This window comes from Erythranthe guttata, chromosome 3, assembly GCF_056151865.1.
Source record: "Erythranthe guttata isolate IM_541 chromosome 3, IM_541, whole genome shotgun sequence".
Taxonomy (NCBI): Eukaryota; Viridiplantae; Streptophyta; class Magnoliopsida; order Lamiales; family Phrymaceae; genus Erythranthe; species Erythranthe guttata.
The window spans coordinates 10827652-10852630 of record NC_142535.1 but is presented as its reverse complement, the minus strand read 5'-3'; the positions used below and the strand labels follow the sequence as shown (position 1 = coordinate 10852630).

General features: G+C 31.6%; 1 protein-coding gene across 1 annotated transcript; it reads left to right on the top strand.

Annotated features, from left to right (window-relative positions):
• The first annotated feature begins 5879 nt into the window (after nucleotides 1-5879).
• On the top strand, nucleotides 5880-10500 carry LOC105975476 (uncharacterized). Its single transcript, XM_088815511.1, has 6 exons — nucleotides 5880-6283; nucleotides 6589-9185; nucleotides 9268-9429; nucleotides 9511-9567; nucleotides 9642-9752; nucleotides 9828-10500. Exons 1-6 carry the CDS (start codon nucleotides 6238-6240, stop codon nucleotides 10302-10304), a joined length of 3450 nt encoding a protein of 1149 aa, XP_088671637.1. The 5' UTR covers nucleotides 5880-6237; the 3' UTR covers nucleotides 10305-10500.
• The last annotated feature ends 14479 nt before the right edge of the window (nucleotides 10501-24979 follow it).

Genomic DNA, 24979 nt, shown 5'->3' with positions numbered 1-24979 from the left:
GTATGATTTCATTTATTTTCTTTCGGTTTATGATTTTTATGTTAGTAACTTTGTTTTTTTAATAATATTTTTAGTTTTATAAATATTTATAGAATGTAACTTCATTTTTTTGGAAATTTGTAAAAGCAAGGAGATTATCTTTTGACACACTCGAAATGTTTAGAAAACAAAATATAATTTTTTCTGGTTTTGCCTAGAAAAACGCAAAGAAAATTTACACCACGAGGACGAGTCCCAAAAAAACTCTTTGTAATCTATTTTGTCACTAAATTTTGATCACGTGTGACTATTTTGGCAGTTACATTATTAATGATATTGTAAAATGCAATAAATACTTATTACCTATATCATATACCTATAATGTTACAAGTGCTCTCTCTCAGAATCCTCAATAGTTGCTCTGACATAATTCTCTAAATTTTACTACCAAAAAAGAGGCAATATAAAATTAATCTTTGTTAACTGATGAATTGCGTAATTTTATAATATGATTACAGATTGATGCATTGGCATTCAGATTGGTTGTTTTAGTTGCGCTAATTTTATTCTCAATAGAAAAATTCAAAGACAATAAATAGATCTAGTATTTTCCAACAATTTCAACCAAAAAAATAAATATTTATAGAGTACATATTTTCAAGAAATTATCGAAACTAGTCTTATTATTCATTCAAATTTTCGCTTATCCTTGAATCTTGCTTCAGATCATGGATACTTGCAACTTTCATACGAAGGATCGACTGTTGTTATGATGCCAACATCCGTATTGCATGAACTTTGTTTCTTGTATACCAGATCTAGAACGTAACTTGCATGACCCACAACAGTGTCGGGATCATAACAAGGACCGCCTAGTTGAATGGCTGAACAATCAACAACTCCACAACCATAGTCAATAAATGCTTGCAACTTGTCTTGAGGAGCATTTGCTTGGGAAATGCACCAATCGACGGATTGCTTATGACCATTTGGTTCGAACTTTGTCTCATAACCATATACAACACCAAAAAGGCAAAAAACTAAAAACAAAGGGACATTGATTTTGTTCATTGCAACTTTGTCTATGTTGTTTGTCTTCTTAAGATTTTTCCTTACAGTAATTAAAACAATTGACAATCACAGTGATATTAAATAGTAGCTAGTTGCCACTTAAAATTAATATTTTCAAATATTTTTAAGCAATCCAATATGATTTTTCTTATAATTATTATAATCTTAAAAATCGATTATACAAAAGTTTATTGGTATTTTTTTATATTTGGAAGTGGACATATTTCATTATCGGAGGATTGTGTAATATAACTACGAAATAAGGTGACATAATAAAATTTAAATACTTAAATAAAAATTAAATGATGACTTTATATGACACTATGTAACAAAATTACAACGACAAGAAAAATCTATTCTATAAAATAAATATTGCCCGCATATGTAAATCGTTTTTTTTTTTTTTTTTGGAAAGTCACATATGTTATGACAGGAATCAAAATGAAATGTTAAAAATTTTGAACTTGGATTCTATTACTATTTTATAGTCTGTCGAATTAAGATCACACTGTTGTTTTTTATTTATATATTTGAGAGTAATTTTGACGTATATATGAATCTAATAAAATACTATTTTACTATGATTTACGTTTAAGGAATATCTAGTAGTATAATTAAGTAAGGTTGATAAAAAAAAAAAAAAAACTATGCTAATGCATATATTTCGTAATAAATATTTTGTACATCGTTTGAAATTGTATGATGTATATACAAATTTATTATAGTTTAAAAACAATCCTCCACCTTGTCAGATTCTCATTGGTATTTAATTATGGGAACATGAATATGTAACCATTTTAAAATACTAAATGACTAGACTTCAATAAAATAAAATAATATTTCATTAATCAAGGCCAAGAAATTAATTATTTCATCAACATTATGAACTAAGAAAATTTATCGACAACAAAACTTACATGTAGTAAAATAAATATGAAAATATCATTCTCCAGAACAATGACAATAGTAGGTTAATTTAGCCCGTTGGTGTTTTTATGGGAAAATTAGAGTACAGAAGTTTATTTAATATTTCAAACTTTAAAATTCAATAAATTTATATCTAATTTTGATATTACAATTGCTTCAAATATGTCTACTCATTCTATAAAATATATTATTCGCCTTGATTGATACATATTTCGGTATATCAATGGTTAAATTCCCAGTAAAATTTTCATGCACCCTGGTTTTTGTTAAGTTTACCAAAAACAATCACTATTTTAATATCTAGCCAAAGAACATCGTTTTTACAGTACACCATCAATGCTAAATGGTTGGATAAAAACTACAGCGATACATTCAATTTTTTTGCATATATTTCCCATTTTGAGTTCATAAACAATCTTTTTTTCTTCATTAAATCATACTATTTGTAACTAAGAATTCAGAAGTAATGGATAATCAAAGGCGCATTGGTACGGTAGAAGTTTTCTTCCATTATACATACGTTTTTTTTTTTCCGAATAACAGAGTATTTCTTGGTTAAACACAATTTGTCTACTTCGATAAGTGTCTTAGAAAAATTCCATGCATATTTGAAAATATAAATTACATCTAAGAATTAATTCTTATTCTTACTTCATTTTGTCGCCATAATCTTAATAATTGAATGAATCAGGTGACATACAACAAAATTGCGTAAATTCGAACCAATAACTAAGAGGTATAGGAAGAGAGTGTAGTTCGATATCAAGATTGTAATTTGATCGCATAAACACACGATATGCATATAATATTGAAATTTATGTGAAAAAAGTACAAGATATGTTGTAAATTAAGAGAAAATATATTTTTAGATTTTATTAAATGTTGGAATGTAATACATTTAAAAAGGATGTATAGATTTTTAAGTTTCTTTCATATGGTTTCATTTATTTTCAATTAAAATGTAATTATGGTTTATGGTTTATGATTTTTATGTTAGTAACTTGGGTTTTTTTTTAACAAAATTTTAGTTTTAAAAATATTTATAGAATGTAACTTCATTTTTTTGGAAATTTGTAAAAGTACGGAGATTATCTTTTCACTCACTCGAAATGTTTAGCAAAAAAAAATATATTTTTTTTCTGGTTTCGCTTGGAAAAACGCAAAGAAAATTTACACCACGAGGGTTGGTCACAAAAGAGTTCTATGTAATCTATTTTGTCACTAAATTTTGATCACATGTGACTATTGTGGCAATTACACTATTAATGATATTGTAGAATGCAATAAATACCTATTACCTATATTATATACTTATATTGTTACAACTGCTCTCTCTGAAAATCCTCAATAGTTGCTCTAAAATAGTTCTCTAAATTTTACTACCAAAAAAGAGAGAATATAAATTAATCTTTGTTAAGTGATGAATTACTTTATTTTATAATATGATTATAGATTGATACATTGGCATTCGGGTTGGTTGTTTTCGTTGCGCTAATTATATTCTCAATAGAAAAATTCAAAGACAATAAATAGATCTAGTATTTTCCAACAATTTCAACCAAAAAAATAAATATTTATTAAGTACATATTTTCAATAAATTATCGAAACTAGTCTTATTATTCATTCAAATTTTCGCTTATCCTTCAATCTTGCTTCAGATCATGGATACTTGCAACTTTCATACGAAGGATCGACTGTTGTTATGATGCCAACATCCATATTGCATGAACTTTGTTTCTTGTATACCAGATCTAGAACGTAACTTGCATGACCCACAACAGTGTCGGGATCGTAACAAGGACCGCCTAGTTGAATGGCCGAACAATCAACAACTCCACAACCATAGTCAATAAATGCTTGCAGCTTGTCTTGAGGAGCATTTGCTTGGGAAATGCACCAATCGACGGATTGCTTATGACCATTTGGTTCGAACTTTGTCTCATAACCATATACAACACCAAAAAGGCAAAAAACTAAAAACAAAGGGACATTGGTTTTGTTCATTGCAGCTTTGTCTATGTTGTTTGTCTTCTTATGATTTTTCCTTACAGTAATTAAAAATATTGACATACACATGATATTAAATAGTAGCTAGTTGCCACTTAAAATTAATATTTTCAAATATTTTTAAGCAATCCAATATGATTTTTCTTATAATTATTATAATCTTAAAAATCGATTATACAAAAATTTATTGGTTTTTTTTTTATATTTGGAAGTGGACATATTTCAATTATCGGAGGATTGTGTAAAATAACTACGAAATAAGGTGACATAATAAATTTTAAATACTTAAATAAAAATTAAATGATGACTTTATATGAAACTATGTAACAAAATTACAACTACAAGAAAAATATATTCTATAAAATAAATATTGCCCGCATATGTAAATCTTAATTTTTTTTATTTGGAAAGTCACATATTTGTGACATGAATCAAAATGAAATGTTAAAAATTTTGAGCTTGGATTCTATTACTATTTTATAGTCAGTCGAATTAAGATCACACTGTTGTTTTTTATTTATATATTTGAGATTAATTTGGACGTATATATGAATCTAATAAAATACTATTTTACTATGACCTACGTTTAAAGAATATCTAGTAGTATAATTACGATAGGGTGATAAAAAGAAAAAAAGCTTTGCTAATGCATATATTTCGTAAGTAATACATTGTACATCGCTTGAAATTGTATGATGCATATACAAATTTATTATAGTTTAAAAACAATCCTCCACCTTGTCAGATTCTCATTGGTTTTTAATTATGGGAACATGAATATGTAACAATTTTAAAATACTAATGATTAGACTTCAATAAAATAAAATAATATTTCATTAATCAAGGCTAAGAAATTAATTATTTCATCAACCTTATGAACTAAGAAAATCTATCTACAACAAAACTTACATGTAGTAAATTAAATATGAAAATATCATTCTCCAGAACCATGGCAATAGTAGGTTAATTTAGCCCGTTGATCTTTTTATGGGAATATTAGAGTACGTAAGTTTATTTAATATTTCAAACTTTAAAGTTCAATAAATTTATATCTAATTTTAATATTACAATTGCTTCAAATATGTTTACTCCTTCTATAAAATATATTATTTGCATTAATTGATACATATTTCGTTATATCAATGGTTAAATTCACAGTACAATATTCATGCACCCTGGTTTATGTTAAGTTTACCATAAAAAATCACTATTTTCATATCTAGCAAAAGAACATCTTTTTTACAGTACACCATCGATGCTAAATCGTTGGATAAAAATTACAGCGATACATTCATTTTTTTTTTTGCATATATTTCCTATTTTGAGTTCATAAACAATCTCTTTTTCATTATTAAATCATACTATTTGTAACTACGAATTCAGAAGTAATGGACAATCAAAGGGGCATTGGTACGGTAGAAGTTTTCTTCCATTATACATACATCCGAATAACATAATATTTATTGGTTAAACACAATTTGTCTACTTCTTAATATAAACTACATCTTATGATTACTTCTTATTCTTACTTCATTTTGTCGCCAAAATCTTAATACTAGAATGAATCAGGTGACGTACAATAAAATTGCATAAATTGGAACCAATAACTAAGAGGTATAGGAAGAGCGTGTAGTTCGATATCAAGATTGTAATCTGATCGCATAAACACACGATATGCACATAAATTTGAAATTTATGTTAAAAAAAGTTTAAGAGATGTTGTAAATTTAGACAAAATATATTTTTAGATTTTATTAAATGTTGGAATGTTATATATTTAAAAATGATGTGTAGATTTTTAAGTTTCTTTCATATGGTTTCATTTATTTTCAATTAAAATGTAATTATGGTTTATGGTTTATGATTTTTATGTTAGTAATTTGGGTTGTTTTACTAATATTTAGAGTTAACTGCAAAAAATCCCCTAAACTTTGGACGTTTTTGCGCTTTACCCCCTGAACGGAAAAAAGTTGCACGAGCATACCTGAACTTACGTATTTTTAGCACCGATTAAGAAATAGTCCATTTTTGGACATTTCTGGCCGGAATCAAAATCACGTGCCTTGCACGTGAATATAACAGGGGTAAAATAGTATTTTCCCCTTTTCCCCTTAACCCCCCTTTCTATCTCACGTTTATTCTTCTTCACTGTTATTATTCACTCACAGCAGTTTTTTCCCCTTTACAAAATATTTAGGGTTTTTCTATCTCTGCGAAATTGGGTCGATTTCTGTCCGCTCCTGAAGTGCAAAATGGTATGGAGGTTGCGACAAGCCAGTAGTGATGTTCCAGATTACGGTATGATGTTTGATTTGTTGATTTCCATGTCTTATTATAACTTTTGAAAAGAACCAATTTTTTATGTTGGGTTGTCGAGTTTAGGTCGAAAACGACAATGAAAATAGAGTATAATACTAAAGTTCCCAGTTTTTTAATGGTTTAAATCATATGGAAACAAGACATTCTTGGTCTTTGTCTGCTATTGATTTTTTTCAAGTTCTGGACCACTTTGTGGGCCATTTTTATTTATTTATTATAGTTTAATCAATTTTTTTATTTACAGTTGTTGACTTAGTTATTTGTTGTTGTGTTTTATAATCCAGGTCCTAATAGTGAACACTTCACAATCAAAATGTATCATTCCGGCAAGTTTCTAAACCTCAGTGGAAGGTGTTATTTGGCTGGAGATATTCACTTCTTCGATTACTGCTCAGTGGATGAAATGTCTATGATAGAGCTTACTGAGATGGCCAAGGAGTTAGATTTGAAAGATGTAGTTGGGTTCCTCCACAGTAGACATGGATGTGATGATTTAGTTTTGCTACAAGACGATAGTGATACATTGAATTTAGTGCACTTTCTTGATGAAGAAAGGGTGGCTGCAATTTATGTTCAACATCAAAGCGTTGAAGAGTCAGGCAATGAGAATTTGGGTGAGTCATCTGCACAATTTCCAGAAGTAAATGAACCAGTTGGTTATGCAGGAGATGATGATGAGCCTGATGTGTATGAAAATGCTAGTGATGCCTCAGATTCTGATAGTGTGCCTGAGTTGAACCATTTTGATGATGGTTTGATTGATATGAATGACAGTGGAGGCAGTGATGTGCAATCCCTTGGAGAAGATTCAGAATATAGTGATTTCTTGGTTGACAGTGAATGGTTTGAATCTGATGATGATGTTGACTATGATGACCATGTTGACTTCAGTGTAGAATGGGGTGGCTTAAGTGATAAACCATCAGCAGACAGTCCAACTGTCAAAAAGACCACTAGAAGATCTAAGAGACTGAATAAAGTGGTTCATGAAGAGGTGGCATTCACTCCCAAAAAAAACCAATTCACACATCATAAGTTCCCTGTTTTCAACCCTACAGTGGACATGGTCAATCCTCAATTTCAACTTGGTCTCTGCTTCTCTGATATGAACACTTTCAGGGATGCTGTGAAACAACATGCTGTTATAAATGGCAGAGACATTAAGTTCTCAAAGAATGAGAAAAACAGAGTTCAAGCAGTATGCAAACATGAAAGTTGTCCTTGGAATGTTTATGCATCAAATATGAGAGGTGAGGCTACCCTACAAATTAAAACCATCCATGCAGTCCATGAGTGTAATAGAAAAGAGAAAGTTGCCTGTGCTACTTCTAGTTGGTTGGCCAACAAGTATCAGGACAAATTAAGAAGTGATCCAAGATGGCCAGTTGACTCAATGATGAGTGTTGCTCAGAAGGACTGTAAACTGTTGTTCAGTAGACACCAAGTGTATAGGGCCAAAAAAAAGGCTACAGAAATGAACACTGGCTCAAGTGTGGAACAATATGGGCTTGTTTGGAGATATGCTGAAGAAATAAGAAGATGTAGTCCTAACACCACAATTAGAATCAAGACCAGAGATGATGGAGGCAAGCTGAAGTTCAAAAGAATCTACTTATGTTGGGGAGCACTGAAGCAGGGCTTTCTAGAGGGGTGTAGACCCATAATTTTCCTTGATGGTTGCCACCTGAAGTCCTCTTATGGGGGGATTTTATTATCTGCTGTGGGGATAGATGCCAATAATGGTATCTATCCATTTGCTTATGCAGTTGTTGAGAAGGAGAAGAGAGATTCATGGGTGTGGTTTATGGAGCTGTTGAAAACAGATTTGGAGATAGAAAACTGTGGTCTATGGACTATTATGAGTGACAAACAGAAGGGATTGGTTGATGCAGTTGATATGGTGATGCCTAACTGTGAGCACAGATTCTGTGTGATGCATTTGTATTGCAACTTCAAGCTCTCACACAGAGGATTAGCTCTGAAAAATATCTTGTGGCAAGCTGCAAGGGCTTCAAGAGTTGTTGACTTTGACAAAGTGTTGAGGGAGTTGGCTGCAAAAGACAAAAAAGCATTTCAATGGCTTGCCAAAAGGCCAGCAGCACACTGGTCTAGAGCATATTTCAGTTGCAATTCCAAGTGTGACACTCTGCTGAATAACATGTGTGAAAGTTTCAATGCCTTGATTTTAAGGCCTAGGACTCTGTCCATAATTGACATGTTAGAAGCTATTAGGATGATTTTGATGAAAAGGATTCATGTGAAGAGGGATAAAATGGCCAAATACAGAGGGGAAATATGTCCTAATATCCAAAAGCAGCTGGATGTTTCAAAAGAGAAAGCAATGGAGTTTATTGCACATTGGAATGGGAAGGATCAATTTGAGCTGGAGGGTTGTTTTGGTTCAAAGTTCAAAGTGAATCTAGGAGATAAAACCTGCAGCTGTAGAAGATGGCAACTCAGTGGAATCCCCTGTGCACATGCAATTGCAGGGATGTTTCATATGGGCTATTTACCTGAAAGTTATGTGGACAACTTCTACAGAAAAGAAACATATTTGAGGGTCTATAACCATCTGATGGACACACTTGATGGCCATGAAAGTTGGCCACAATCAGGAAAGCCTAAATTGCTTCCCCCTGACATTGAAAAGATGCCAGGAAGACCAAAGCTAAACACTAGAAGAAAACAACCTGGTGAAGCTAATGGGCCAAAGGATATACCAGCAGCAACTAGCAAAGGCATAGCAAAGATTGGAAAGCTGGGCAGGCAAGGTGTGATTATGACATGCAGTCACTGTCAAGAAAAGAGACATAATGCAAAGGGATGTCCATTGAGGAAAGCTAGTGGAATTGGCCAAGTACCAACCACCACCAAAAGAAAGGTATGAGCCTTACATTAATTAAGTATTTTCAGTATTTTTTATGTAACTTTATTTGTAATTATATACTGTTATGAGCTTGTAGAGAAAAGAAAAGAAGACTGATGTTGGAACTAGTGGAGTTGAATCTTTTATGCCTACTGCAACAAAATCAAGTGGAGTTGAAACTGTTAAGCCTACAGTTGTTCCAACAAGAACAAAGTTACCAGTCACCAGAAGAGGAAGAGGCAAGAGACCAGTGGATAAGGTAATTGTAATGATGTAATAGATTATTCTTATTGAGGTACAATTAGTCTACCATTATACCATTAATACTTTTGCCTAATAGGTTCAAGGTGGACTAAGATTACTTGATGAAGAGGATGATGAAATGCATATACCTACAGTAAGTCTACCATCATAGGGCAAGTTGTAAGATATTGAATTATGTTAATCTTGATGTACTCTATAATTTTGCAGTTTCAAAGCACATTTGGGAGTGATTTACAGTTTGAAAACAATGCTGAGAGTGATTTGCAGATTGACCTTGATTTAATTGATGAAGTGTATGCTGAATTGAAAATGCCTCCAGTAAGTGTGTGCTGAATTGTATGTAAAATAGATGATTTTGACTACATGATTTTGACTTATTGTATATTTTTGCAGGCTGAAAACAATGATGTCAATAAAATGCAAAATGAGAGTGAAGTGCATATTGAAAGCAATGTTGAGGTTGAAGAAAATGCTCCAACTAAAAGAACATGCAAGAAGAAACAATCACAGCCACCTACAAAAGGGCCCAATAAGAGTCTGGGGATACCCAAAGCAAGAACACCAAGGAGACCATTTTTTTCCTCAAAGAATGCAGCCCCAAGTACACTTGAAAGCAGTCAACAATCACAGCCACCTGTTCAATCAAAAAATGCAAGTGACAAAGGCAAGGCTGTAGTTGGAAGCACTCAACAATCAAGAAATTCAAATGTTACAGACAAGAGTGCAGTTGGAAGCAATTTCAAGCACTCAACAATCTTGTCAAGTAGCCAGCAGTCTTATCCATTGACTCTTCAGCCAATGAAGGCAATGATGATAGACATATACAACAAGAAGCTCACAATGCCAAGCACCCAACAATCAAACACCTAAACCAAAAAATCATCCATTTATTTTGTCTGATTTGTTTTTTTGAATTAAACTTGCTTTTTGTGGATCCACTAGGTGGATGAAACCTGCATCGTTTGGATTAAACTTGTGTTATTTTGTAGTCATCATGATTTGTAGAATTTTTGTATGGATTAAACTTGTGTTATTTTGTATGGATTAAACTTGTTTTTCTCTATTACATTATGTTGATGTTTCTGAATTGAGTACATAGCAACTCAAAGAAGTCAAATTTTTTAAGAACAAAACACACAACTAAATTTCATTAAGAACAAAACAGACATACAAATAGAGTGCTCAAATTGACAATTAAATTTCATTAATTCATTAGAAACAGCCATTACATCAAAACTAACCATTTTCTAACAGAAAAACAGAGTACTCCAAACACCCAAATACATAACCACTATATCACTTTACAGAAAACAGTACACAATTAACGATGAAACAAACATTCCAATCCACAGCCATTTTTTCATTTCTTGTTTCTTCTTCAGGTCCTCTTCAAGCTTGTTGATCCTACGAAGCAAACCAGGTATGATCTGACGAGCTCTTTCACACATAGGTGGATCAATCCAAGCAAAATAGTAACAACCCCCAACTTGCTAAAAAAAGAGAACAAATTCAGAAGAAAAAAGAATGAATATCGATGTCTTGCGAAATCAAAATCAGAAGAAAAAAGAAGAAACTTTACCCGATATTTTTCACACGTGGAGTATCTCCTTCCTGGGTTGAGGTCAGTCCATGAAGTTTTCATGGTTAGCTTTCTTCCACAGTGGCATGTCAAATCCATTGACGAATTGGGGCTGAAATCGCCTGCGAGAAGAGGGAAAAGGGGGAAGAAGGGAGATGCAGGTTCTTAATTTAGGGCAAAATTGTGTTAAAAAGGGGGGGGGGGGGGGGGAAGAGAAATGGAGGGAAAATAAGAAGAAGAATTAGCGGGAGATAGAAAGGGGGGAAAAGGGGAAAATACTATTTTACCCCTGTTATATTCACGTGCAAGGCACGTGATTTTGATTCCGGCCAGAAATGTCCAAAAATGGACTATTTCTTAATCGGTGCTAAAAATACGTAAGTTCAGGTATGCTCGTGCAACTTTTTTCCGTTCAGGGGGTAAAGCGCAAAAACGTCCAAAGTTTAGGGGATTTTTTGCAGTTAACCCTAATATTTATGTTTTAAAAATATTTATAGAATGTAACCATTTTCTTTGAAATTTGTAAAAGTACGGAGATTATCTTTTCACTGACTCGAAATGTTTAGCAAGAAAAAATATATACTTTTCTAGTTTCGCCTAGAAAAAGGCAAAGAAAATTTACACCACGAGGGCCGGTCATAAAAGAGCTCTATGTAATCTATTTTGTCACTAAATTTTGATCACACATGACTGTTGTGGCAATTACACTATTAATGATATTGTAGAATGCAATAAATACCTATTACCTATATTATATACCTATATTGTTACAACTGCTCTCTCTGAAAATCCTCAATAGTTGCTCTAAAATAGTTCTCTAAATTTTACTACCCGAAAAGAGAAAATATAAAATTAATCTTTGTTAAGTGATGAATTACTTTATCTTATAATATGATTCTAGATTGATAAATTGGCATTCGGTTCGGTTGTTTTAGTTGCGCTAATTATATTCTCGATAGAAAAATTCAAAGACAATAAATAGATCTAGTATTTTCCAACAATTTCAAACAAAGAAATAAATATTTATTAAGTACATATTTTCAATAAATTATCGAAACTAGTGTTATTATTCATTCAAATTTTCGCTTATCTATGAATATTCTTTCAGATCATGGATACTTGCAACTTCCATACGAATGATTGTTAAGTGTATATTTTTACACTTTATCGTATCTTTTTATTTGAGCTTTTGGTGTGTTTTAACGATAATTGGTGCTTAAAAAGTTGATTTATTGTATTTTAGGTACAAATTGAAGAATTGGAAAAGTATTGGGTCAAAACAGCAATTTTGGAGGAAATATGGGCCAAAAGTGAAAAAATCAAAATTCTGAAGATTTAAAGCTGGGACCCCGTCCGAGTTTTAGTTCAAATTGTGGGACCCCCGTCCGAGACTCCGAAGCTGCGCAGTAAAGGGATTTTAATTACACAAGGAAACTGTCTTCTTCCCCAAATTCTTCACCCTATATAAGACCAAGCCAAGCACACAATTGGGAATCTTTTTTGGACGCAAATTCAAGAGCAAAGAAGATTAACGAAGATTCAAGCATAGTTTTTCTTATTTAATTTATTTATTTTATTTTCTTTATCATAAGAATCACGAGTAGCTAAGTTTTTATTTCTAGGATTTTATTTGGAACACTATTTGGGATTTATGAACCCTATTCTATGATTTTATGCAAGTTTTAATTCCGGATTATTTCTTCTACTTGTTTTATTAAGTTCATGAAACTGGCCACTTTATGCGCTTTTATGTCATTGTTAATCGCATGAATCGGAAGATCGGGTTAATAATTAGAACTGTGGTAGAAGAGCCTTTGTGGTATTAACATAGGAATATAGTTAATCTCTTAGGTAGCCATTATTGAGATTTGTACTTAATGTTGTGTTCTAAAATTAATTGCATAGGAATATAGTAATTGAATCTAGAGTATTAGAATCGTAATACACGCGGAAGCGGGTTATGATTATTTTAGCATCTTAGGTTAATAATCCGGGTTAATTGCTTGCATAATTGAAGGAATTGGGGTAGTAATAATCACATAGGGGGAAGAATAAAATCCTAGGCTTGTTTACTTTGATTAAATTTTCGTTTTAAATTGCTTTCTTGTTTTCGCTTGCTTTTTAATTAACTTTAATTTAGTTAATTCTCTCTAAATTTGACTGTGTATGGTGGGCTTGATAATAATTGGTAGAATTTAGCGTCTAGGAATAGATAATTAAATATTCCCTGTGGGTTCGATATCCGGACTTAATTGTCCACTATATTACTTGTACGATACGTGCACTTGCGTGTAGGTTTTCGACCAACAAGTTTTTGGCGCCGTTGCCGGGGAATATTTTAATTATTTATTTTATTCTAGCTCTAAATTTGAACAATTTTCACGATTCACCCAATTTAATTTTTTCTTTAATTTTATCTTTTCGTTTTAATATTTTTGTTTTCTTTGATTACATGTCAGGTTACAATTTTTGCGCACCTCAAACGGGATATGAATGGCTTCCGTCTGGCGAATACCTCCAAAATACCTATGACATGCCGTCCCTTTGTTCAATATGTGGTGGAGATCGTTACACTAACCAATGTTGGCATGCACCGAAAGCTAATAATTTCATAGATAACACCAACGGCGGTTATTGGAACACATACACCAACACGCCACGAGAACCCACTATTCAAGAGTGTTATTTGAACTCCGTCCTTGAAGAATTTATGAAATCCACTCAAGAATCTATCCGGAGACTGGAGTTACAGTTGGAAGAATTCAAGCGCCAAAGGTCTCTTGAAAATATTTCAGACAGTATCGAGAAGGGTTGCAACAAAGAAAATCCGTCTGAAACTTGTAGTGAGAAAAATCTTTTAGACCTAGAAAATAGTGTCGATGAGAGGGAAAAAGAAATTACGAAGACGCTTAAGGATGATGAATCTGACAATGCAATCGAGCTCAACTCCAAAGATGTCTCGGAACAAGAGAAGAAGGAGATGGATGCTTTATTGTTAGTGCAAATATTCAAATTGAGGATATTATTGTTGTTCATGACGTGGCTTTGAAGGCATCAATAGAGGTTTATGAGAAGACGAATGTGTTTGAAGTGGAGGTTATACGCGGACGTGAGGTTTTTGTGTACTGATTTGAGGGAGCGGGTGATGAAGATCCCATCTTGGCTTCGTACCGATTGATTACAACCAAGAAATATTACAAGCTAAAGTGGACCCTGACATATTGCAATCCTATCCCATCGGTTGCAATTGAAATGACAAAGCTCATGGATGGATGCGCAATCTACAAGACTTTGGATTGGACATAAAAATTTCAAGAAGCAATGTCCGGCTGAGACTTAAAATTTAGCGCTTCTCGGGAGGCAACCCGAGCATTTATCGGTTTTTTTTTTCTGTCTCATATTTTTCGTATTTGTAGTTGTTTTTAATTTTTTTTAGAATATATATAAGCTTGCAATCTAATAATTTAATCATGTTTGAATTTTTAGGTCGAAAAACGGACGCAAAAAGCCCAGACGGCCGTCCGGAGAAGTTACAATGAATTGTGACCCTACTGTTTGTGGGACAGCCGTCCCAAAAACAGTGCAAAATGTGGGACGGCCATCCGGAACACCCCTGGAAATTTGTTTTTTTTTTTTTCGAAAAAAAAAAAAAAAAAAAAAAAAAAAAAAGGTGTTTGCTTGAAAGAGGAAAAGATGGAGGGGTGCAACACGTGGAGGACTTTCGACTATTCAAGGTGTATTCTATCCTTAAACTTCGTTTTAATTACATTGAGGACAATGTAAATTTTAAGTTTGGGGGTGCAAAAACACTTTTTATGTGCTTTATATGTTTAGGATTGCATGCTTTAGGATTTTTTTTTCTTTTTAGTCGTTTTCGTTTATTTATTGTTTTCTTTAAATAAAAAAATTGCATGAGTCGAATGCATCGATGATTTATGATGATGAGAGATGATCAATGTTTGATGATGAGATTGCTTGTTTTGTGTGATAAGAATTAGATGTTTGTTTAGCTTTCGATTCAACGAAACTTAGAAGCGAATTATTGCTAGGAATCACACTTTGTGCATTGCTTTGGTTGAATGTTTTGTATTTTAAATTTGGAATTAAATTGTACTAGATCATGCTATGTTCGGTTTTAAGACTCTCCTTAGGAAATTTATGATACGAAGTATTGAGTAGTGAGTGATTTGGGATATGATTTGGGCCTTCTTTGAACCGTTTGAATCTTTCAAGCCGACCTTTTTATCTAAATTATCCTTAGAACCTTGTTTTGAGCCTCGGAGAAAAAGTGTTCTTTCTTTTAGCAAATGTGTAAGGTGGAATAGGTGGAGATTCTTGAAAAAAATTATCCCTTGGAGCTCGGTCGAAATTTTTTATAAGGTCCTTCTTCTTCTTCGGAAAAAAAAAAAAAAGAAGAAGAAGAAGAAGAAGATAAATATCTATGCTTCTATATATATAATAAAATAAAATAAAAAAAGAGGAAAAGAGAAAAAGAGAAGAAGAAGAGACTAAAAGGGAGAAATAAGGACTAGTTGTTGAATTATTTTTGAAAACTCGATCCATTGCCTCAAAAACAAAAGTGAAGACTTTTGAACTTTTGAGAATCGAATTTATTAAGTCCGTAGAGGTGAATTCATTGTTTCAAACGCCTATCTTTCAAATTTTGGCGTAATCACCTAAATTCAAGAAGAATAGCCACATATACCCATATTTCCTACCTCGAACCAAAGAGCCTAACAATTGAAAGCCGCAAAGCCCCAATGATCCCAATAGCTTAATGTTCGATATTAGTAGAGTAGAATAATTTGGTGAGTATTTGGAGTCAAGCATATGCATGCAAGTATAAATTCTTTCTATCTTTAATTTGCAAATATTGGATGCTTGAAGCAATTGAATGAATTGTGGTTTTTGGTAATGGTGAGTGATTAAGTGTTGTTGAATTTTGAGCTTGCGAATGTCTAAGAATTGTCATTACAATTACAAGTTCTGAAAACGTGAAGTTGATCATTGATCTATGTAATGAGATGTAATAGTTGTGTTATTGGCTTATTGGTAGATTTTGCTTGACGACATGCAAAAGTTCAAGTTTGGGGGTGTGTTAAGTGTATATTTTTACACTTTATCGTATCTTTTTATTTGAGCTTTTGGTGTGTTTTAACGATAATTGGTGCTTAAAAAGTTGATTTATTGTATTTTAGGTACAAATTGAAGAATTGGAAAAGTATGGGGTCAAAACAGCAATTTTGGAGGAAATATGGGCCAAAAGTGAAAAAATCAAAATTCTGAAGATTTAAAGCTGGGACCCCGTCCGAGTTTTAGTTCAAATTGTGGGACCCCCGTCCGAGACTCCGAAGCTGCGCTGTAAAGGGATTTTAATTGCACAAGGAAACTGTCTTCTTCCCCAAATTCTTCACCCTATATAAGACCAAGCCAAGCACACAATTGGGAATCTTTTTTGGACGCAAATTCAAGAGCAAAGAAGATCAACGAAGATTCAAGCATAGTTTTTCTTATTTAATTTATTTATTTTATTTTCTTTATCATAAGAATCACGAGTAGCTAAGTCTTTATTTCTAGGATTTTATTTGGAACTCTATGTGGGATTTATGAACCCAATTCTATGATTTTATGCAAGTTTTAATTCCGGATTATTTCTTCTACTTGTTTTATTAAGTTCATGAAACTGGCCACTTTATGCGCTTTTATGTTATTGTTAATCGCATGAATCGGAAGATCGGGTTAATAATTAGAACTGTGGTAGAAGAGCCTTTGTGGTATTAACATAGGAATATAGTTAATCTCTTAGGTAAACATTATTGAGATTTGTACTTAATGCTGTGTTCTAGAATTAATTGCATAGGAATATAGTAATTGAATCTAGAGTATTAGAATCGTAATACACGCGGAAGCGGGTTATGATTATTTTAGCATCTCAGGTTAATAATCCGGGTTAATTGCTTGCATAATTGAAGGAATTGGGGTAGTAATAATCGCATAGGGGGAAGAATAAAATCCTAGGCTTGTTTACTTTGATTAAATTTTCGTTTTAAATTGCTTTCTTGTTTTCGCTTGCTTTTTAATTTAGTTTAATTTAGTTAATTCTCTCTAAAATTCGACTGTGTAGGGTGGACTTGATAATAATTGGTAGAATTTAGCGTCTAGGATTAGATAATTAAATATTCCCTGTGGGTTCGATATCCGGACTTAATTGTCCACTATATTACTTGTACGATACGTGCACTTGCGTGTAGGTTTTCGACCAACAATGATCGAGTGTTGTTATGATGCCAACATCCGTACTGCATGAATTTTGTTTCTTGTATACCAGTTCTAGAACGTAACTTGCATGACCCACAACGGTGTCGGGATCATAACAAGGACCGCCTAGTTGAATGGCTGAAAAACAACAACTCCACAACCATAGTCAATAAATCCGTGCAACTTTTCTTGAGGAGCATTTGCTTGGGAAATGCACCAATTGACGGTTTGCTTACGACCATTTGGTTCGAACTTTATGTCATAACCATATACAACACCAAAAAGGAAAAAAAACTAAAAACAAAGGGATATTGATTTTGTTCATTGCAGTTTTGTCTATGTTGTGTCTTCTTAAGATTTTTCCTTACAGTAATTAAAAAAATGACAATCAAATTGTTTTTAAATAGTAGCTAGTTGCCACTTAGAATCAATATTTTCAAATACTTTTACGCAATCCAAGATGATTTTCTTATAATTATTATAATCTTAAAAATCAATTTTACAGAAATTTATTGGTTTTTTTTATATTTGAAAGTGGACATATTTCAATTATCGGAAGATTGTGCAATATAACTACAAAATAAGGTGACATAATAAAATTTGAATAATTAAATAAAAATTAAGTGGTGACTTTATATGACACTATGTAACAAAATTACAACTACAAGAAAAATATATTGTATAAAATAAATATTGTCCGCATATGTAAATATTTTTTTTGTTTGTAAAGTCACATATGTTGTGACATGAATCAAAATGAAATATTAAAAATTCTGAGCTTGGATTCCATTACTATTTTATAGTCAGCCGAATTAACATCACACTGTTGTTTTTTATTTATATATTTGGAACTAGTCTTATTATTCATTCAAATGCTCGCTTATCCTTGAATCTTCCTTCAGATCATGGATACTTGGAACTTTCATATGGAGGATCGACTGTTGTTATGATGCCAACATACATATTGCATGAATTTTGTTTCTTGTATACCAGATCTAGAACGTTACTTGCATGACCCACAACAGTGTTGGGATCTTAACAAGGACATTCTAGTTTAATTGACTTCACAGACATAGTCAATAAATCCTTGCAACTTGTCTTTAGGAGCATTTGCTTGAGAAATGCACCAACTGACGGCTTGCTTATGACCATTTATTTCGTTTTTTTTGCATAACCATATACAACTCCAAACATGCAATAAACTAGAAACGTAGAGACGTTATAGGTTAAAGTCAAGGGGCTTTAAGATAAGCATCCCTAGTGTGAAAACATATTAGATGCACCGAAGGCTATTAAAACATTAGAATACATCCATTTGTGAAATTGTTCCTATAGTACCGTTACGGTGATATTAACACCGTGTATTTTGTTATTTGGTAAGTTGAAATTAGATCCCACCAATCCCGCCCATAAGAATCTATGTGATTCTATTATCCTAAATCCTATAATAACAGTGTCACAATCTAAACGACCGTCCCCCTTTTCCCCCAAATTAAGGTCGTCTTCCTCTCCTTCTCTACTGCAAATCGGCGGCAATAACTCTCATAGTATACAGCAACAAAAGTCAACCTCTCGTCGCCACAAACGTCTATGAATGTCTACGTCATGCAACAGATCGAGTAAGTTTTGTTTTTGTAACTTTTTTCTGAAAACTTAAACATTAGGGTTTTACACAATCTATTATGCAGCGGAGATGCGGATGAAGGGTCAGCAGGACATAAATGCGCTAGATCCAGGTTAGATTGTACATATGTGTAATTTCTTGTTTCATTATGTTCAATCATTGGGTGTCTATAAAAATAGTTTGGTGGTTTGAATCTGTAATTGGAATTTACTTATCTATGTGTATATTCTGCATATTTTTTTACTATAGTTATAGTAAGTGATGTGTTTAGGCGTATTTCTGTGGTAGTCTATGGGAATATGCAGTAGGTTGTGGTGTAGCAACTGTTATGGTAGTTTATGTTTAAAATTTCTATAGTCTATGAACATCTTACTGCAGTTCTGTGGTATTATGTGAACTGGTAAGGTATTTTGTACGGTGTGGTTATGTATTGCTGGGATTTGTTTATTTAAGCTGATTACAAAGTAGTTGGTAGAAGAAAATTGTATATTGAATATGTTGTTGGGTATTTAAATGGTAGTCTATGGTAATATGTAGTAGGTTGTGGCATAGTAATTGGTATTGTAGTTTATATTGTAATATTTCTATTGTAGTCTATGAATTTTTCACTACTTTTCTATGGTAGTCTATGGTAGTTTATGTTGTAATGGTTGTTGGTTTGATTATGTGAAATAGTGTTTTTAGTGTCTACAACATTCTAAGAACTGAGCTTGAATATAGATTCCGGCTGATTTGATTGTGTAAAACATAGTTTGGGTCTTTACAAAAGTTTATGCATTATTTCTGTAGATTTATGCAGAACAAAAAATTAGGGCTGATTTTATTGATGTTATAGAAAATAATGTACTTTGTGTACCATGTGTGTGGTAAATTGTGTAAAACCACAAAATAAGCACATTGTGTTCAGATAAGTGTTGTTACTTGTTTGTGAATTAATTAGTTGATTGAACAACAATTTTTTTGACTACCTATGGACAATGGCGAATCCAGGTTTTTTGCTAAAGGTGTTCGAAATTAAATATAGTAAAAAGTATAATGGTTGGCTAATAGTTTATGGGGGTTCGGGGGCAGCGCCCCCGAATTTTTTATTTTTTTTTGAATATTGTACACATTAAATAATAAAAAAATCTTTAAAATTTTTGAATTTAAAGGGTTTATTTTACCATTTTTGGGCAATTTAGGAAATATTTAGACATAACATTGGTGAAAATATTAAAGGAGTGGTAAACATATTAAAGTTGCAAGTGACAAAATGTACATTTCATTAACAGATTTTGAATTTTCAGAAAGAAAAAAAAAACCCACATAGTTGTAAATTTAGAAAACAAATTGAAATAATACATATATATATATATATATATATATATATATATATATATATATATATATATATATATATATATATATATATATATATATATATATATATATATATATATATATATATATATATATATATATATATATATATATATATATAGAATTTTGGAATAATTTATATTATATTTAATGTTAAATAAATGGTAAATAAATTAAAAGTTACAAATAGCAAAATATATGTTATATTAGGAGATTTTTTTTTAAATATTAAAAAATACCCACATTTTTTTAAAGAATTGAAATGTTGTATGTAATGGAAAATTATGAATAAAAAAGAAAAAATAATACAGAGGTTCAGACTCTAAGTAAGGTCTCGAATCTTGTACCTCTGCAAAATTCTATGGAGCACTTAACCAGTTCAGTTACAACATTGCATTGGATAGGTTTTACATTTGGAGTTATATATTCGAAAAAATATAGGAAATAGTTTTTTTTTTTAATCAAGGGTGTGCAGTAGCACACTCTTGGACCACACTAGATACGCCACTGCCTATGGATTCCTATGATACTGGTGATGTCAATACTAAAATGGATATGAACAAATTTTGTACTACTTATACTATACACAACTCTTAACATTTCGGGGTCCTCATAGCATGTAGCATATGTGGGAAAATTACAGTTTATGTCCCTAAACTTTACCACTAAAACGATTTATGTCCTCAAACATTTTTATCCACGAAATATGTCCTCAAACTTGCCACTTTTGATCACTCTATGTTCTGCCGTTAACGTCGGCAACTAACTTCGACGGAAATAGCGCACGTGGCTCACGTGATGTCTATGTGGCCGTTAAATGTCGATCTGTACAACACTCAGTGCCTACATGGTCGACGAAACGTGATGTGGAGCGACACGTCATTCTCCTCCACTATTTCTATTCTAAAATCTCTAATTCTCCATATCCCCAATGAACCCGTAAATCCAATCCCTAAAACCCCATTTCGAATCCTTCAATTGAGGTGAAATTCGAAAATAGCAGAATCGTCTGGGAATCCATGGCCATTTTTCGTGGTGTTTTACCAGCAAAATAGCCCAATAAACAAATGCCGAATGTTTCCTCGATTTCACTTTCATATAAGGGCTGAAATATCATGTATTCTTCCACTTCGTTGGGAAGTCAGGGAGCTGGAATCCGTTCTTGGGCACACTATTCTTGGCGAAAAAAGAATTATATGCAGCTTTGACAAGTGTTTCATGCTTTTTTTTTTCGGAATTGGTTCAGACATTTTGTCGAACATCTTTTGGGCAGATTCTGAAACTGCTGAGTTGGGTAGAATTTGTGTCATCTTCACCATCCTTGTGCTCGCTTCATCGAGACCACAAGAGCACAAGCATCAGCAGGTGACAAATCACACGACCCCAACGTTCTAGAAACGGAGTTGGGAGAAGAATTAAAGCTTCCTCTAAAATATTTTTCCCGTGAATCTGCTGTTCTTTGAGAAGGGAAAAACTCTTCAAATGTGAGAATGTTTTGATTTTTTATGGTTTTATGACTTCGATTTTAGTATGGGTTCGAGCAAGAATGCAGATTGGATTGAAAATTTGGGAATGGGAATCAAACGTGATTTGGGATTTGGGATTTGGGAGAGTGAGTTAGAGGAAATTAGTATATTCTTGTGCCACGTCAACATTTAATATTCAATATATTATTCCACGTCACATTTAACGGCCACAGACGTCACGTGAGCCACGTGTGCTATTTCCGTCGAAGTTAGCTGCCGACGTTAACGGCATAACATAAAGTGATCGAAAGTGGCAAGTTTGATGACATATTTCGTGGATTGGAATGTTTGAGGACATAAATCATTTTAGTGGTAAAGTTTAGGGACATAAACAGTAATTTTCCCTAGCATATGTGGATGTCTACACCATTTGTTAAAAACACAAGTCCCATGTTTTGTTTTCTATGCAGTCTATTGGTGTCTACATCTTTTTTTAAACTCTCCTGAATGTGTGATTGTCTATAAGTGTTTATGCATTGTATAGACTGAGCTTTTGAACATAAAATTATTCTTCTTTAACTGTATGGTATTTGTATTTTTTCCTATTTATATTCCCTGCATTTTTTACTAAATATTTATTTATTCATGTGTTTGTTTTCCAATTACATGAGTATATATATTTAACTTGTATAAGTAACATGCAAAAAAATACTTGGAGAAGACAACACAAGATAGGGAATTATGTGATATCTCATTCGGCGAACATTTAAGCATTCAGACTAGTTGCTACGGGGGTTAATTTATAATCGGAAATGCTATTCGCGGTTACGTTTTTGCTATTCGCGGTTCATAAAAAAAACTCTCTCTCTCTCTCTAAACATACAAAAACCAACAAACCGCAAATAGCAAAAAAAAAAAAAGATTAATTTCGAAATCTCGAATTGAAGCTTGAAGAACCATTGGGCTTTGATTTTTTGAGGTAATTTGGACTAATTTCCGTAAAATATGCATTGCCCATGTCGTTCACTCGCCCGGTTCACGCCCAAACCGGGCGTTCGATCTTTTTTTCTTTTTCTTTTTTTTGTTAATTCAATTATATTAATTTAATTAATTTAAAATATGTTTTATGTTTGTAGGATGTCTAACTGGATGAAAAAATTGGGAATGGGAAAAGGAAAGGGTCCCCTGATTCGTCCTCCTGCAAATCCGGTGGAGGAGAGTACTGCGGAACGGGAGGGCAGAACGCACAACCGTAATGTTACCAGTTCTAAACGTCGTGGGGAACGGACTGGTGCTTTTGTACAACCACGTATGACAACTGAGGAGGAGGAGGAGGAGACAGAGGCAGAACCCGAGCAGGAGATGGATACATATATGGATCCCCACGAGGACGAGTACGATCTAGGACTACGTTTACAGCAGATGTATCAGTTCCCGGTGCCTGATTTTCCATCCGATGATGATGACGAGGACGGTTTGACTCCGCCTCCGCCTCCGCCTCCGGTTTATACAATGGCTGGTACTTCCGGTGGTTCTACAAATACTAATAATAATACTAATACTAATAATAATACTAATAATAATAATACTAATAACAATAATAATAATAATAATAATAATAATAATAATAATAATAATAATAATAATAATAATAATAATAATAATAATAATAATAATAATAATAATAATAATAATAATAATAATAATAATAATAATAATAATAATAATAATAATAATAATACTAATAAAAATAATAATAATAATAATAATAATAATAATAATAATAATAATAATAATAATAATAATAATAATAATAATAATAATAATAATAATAATAATAATAATAATAATAATAATAATAATAATAATAATAATAATAATAATAATAATAATAATAATAATAATAATAATAATAATAATAATAATAATAATAATAATAATAATAATAATAATAATAATAATAATAATAATAATAATAATAATAATAATAATAATAATAATCATAATAATAATCATAATAATAATTCGCGTTGTAATAGTAATAATAGTACCAATAATAATAATAATAATAATAATACTAATAATAATACTAATACTAATAATAATAATAATACTAAGAATAATACTAAGAATAATAATAATAATAATAATAATAATAATAATAATAATAATAATAATAATAATAATAATAATAATAATAATAATAATAATAATAATAATAATAATAATAATAATAATAATAATAATAATAATAATAATAATAATAATAATAATAATAATAATAATAATAATAATAATAATAATAATAATAATAATAATAATAATAATAATAATAATAATAATAATAATAATAATAATAATAATAATAATAATAATAATAATAATAATAATAATAATAATAATAATAATAATAATAATAATAATAATAATAATAATAATAATAATAATAATAATAATAATAATAATAATAATAATAATAATAATAATAATAATAATAATAATAATAATAATAATAATAATAATAATAATAATAATAATAATAATAATAATAATAATAATAATAATAATAATAATAATAATAATAATAATAATAATAATAATAATAATAATAATAATAATAATAATAATAATAATAATAATAATAATAATAATAATAATAATAATAATAATAATAATAATAATAATAATAATAATAATAACTAACAACAACAACAACAACAACAACAACAACAACAACAACAACAACAACAACAACAACAACAACAACAACAACAACACTACTAAATCAAACACTAGTTAGAATATCCCACGCTTCACGTTGCTCCCGCAATGCCTCTGGCAAATATGTAACAGTATAATTGCTGTATCTCGCCCACTACAGGTTAAACGGAGGAAGCGGACAGTTGTCATTTAGCTTCAGATACACAAAGAGGCTTTCTGCTTCAAGAAATAGTATATGTTGCTAGCCGACAAGACCAACGCGTTGTAATATGTTGCTACAACCACGCCCACGTCCGCGATCGTCATCCACTTTTGCAGAGGTGCTGGGGCGTTATCCCAATAGGCGACACTCGCCAACACCCGATACACTGAATTACCACCACCGAAATAATCATTGAAGAACGGCGCGTGACTTCTAATATAGGTATACACATCCAATCTAACATCCATCCAATCATCCTCACTGTTCTTGACTGCACACGCCACGCTCCGATAACCACAATTACCATGCAATTGAACGTCCGTCCAGGTCACAATC

Coding starts and splice junctions, on each gene's coding strand:
- LOC105975476 (XM_088815511.1), top strand. CDS start 6,238: ATGGTATGGAGGTTGCGACAAGCCAGTAGTGATGTTCCAGATTACG. Junction 9,568..9,641: donor ATGAAATGCATATACCTACA/GTAAGTCTACCA, acceptor ATAATTTTGCAG/TTTCAAAGCACATTTGGGAG. Junction 9,753..9,827: donor CTGAATTGAAAATGCCTCCA/GTAAGTGTGTGC, acceptor ATATTTTTGCAG/GCTGAAAACAATGATGTCAA.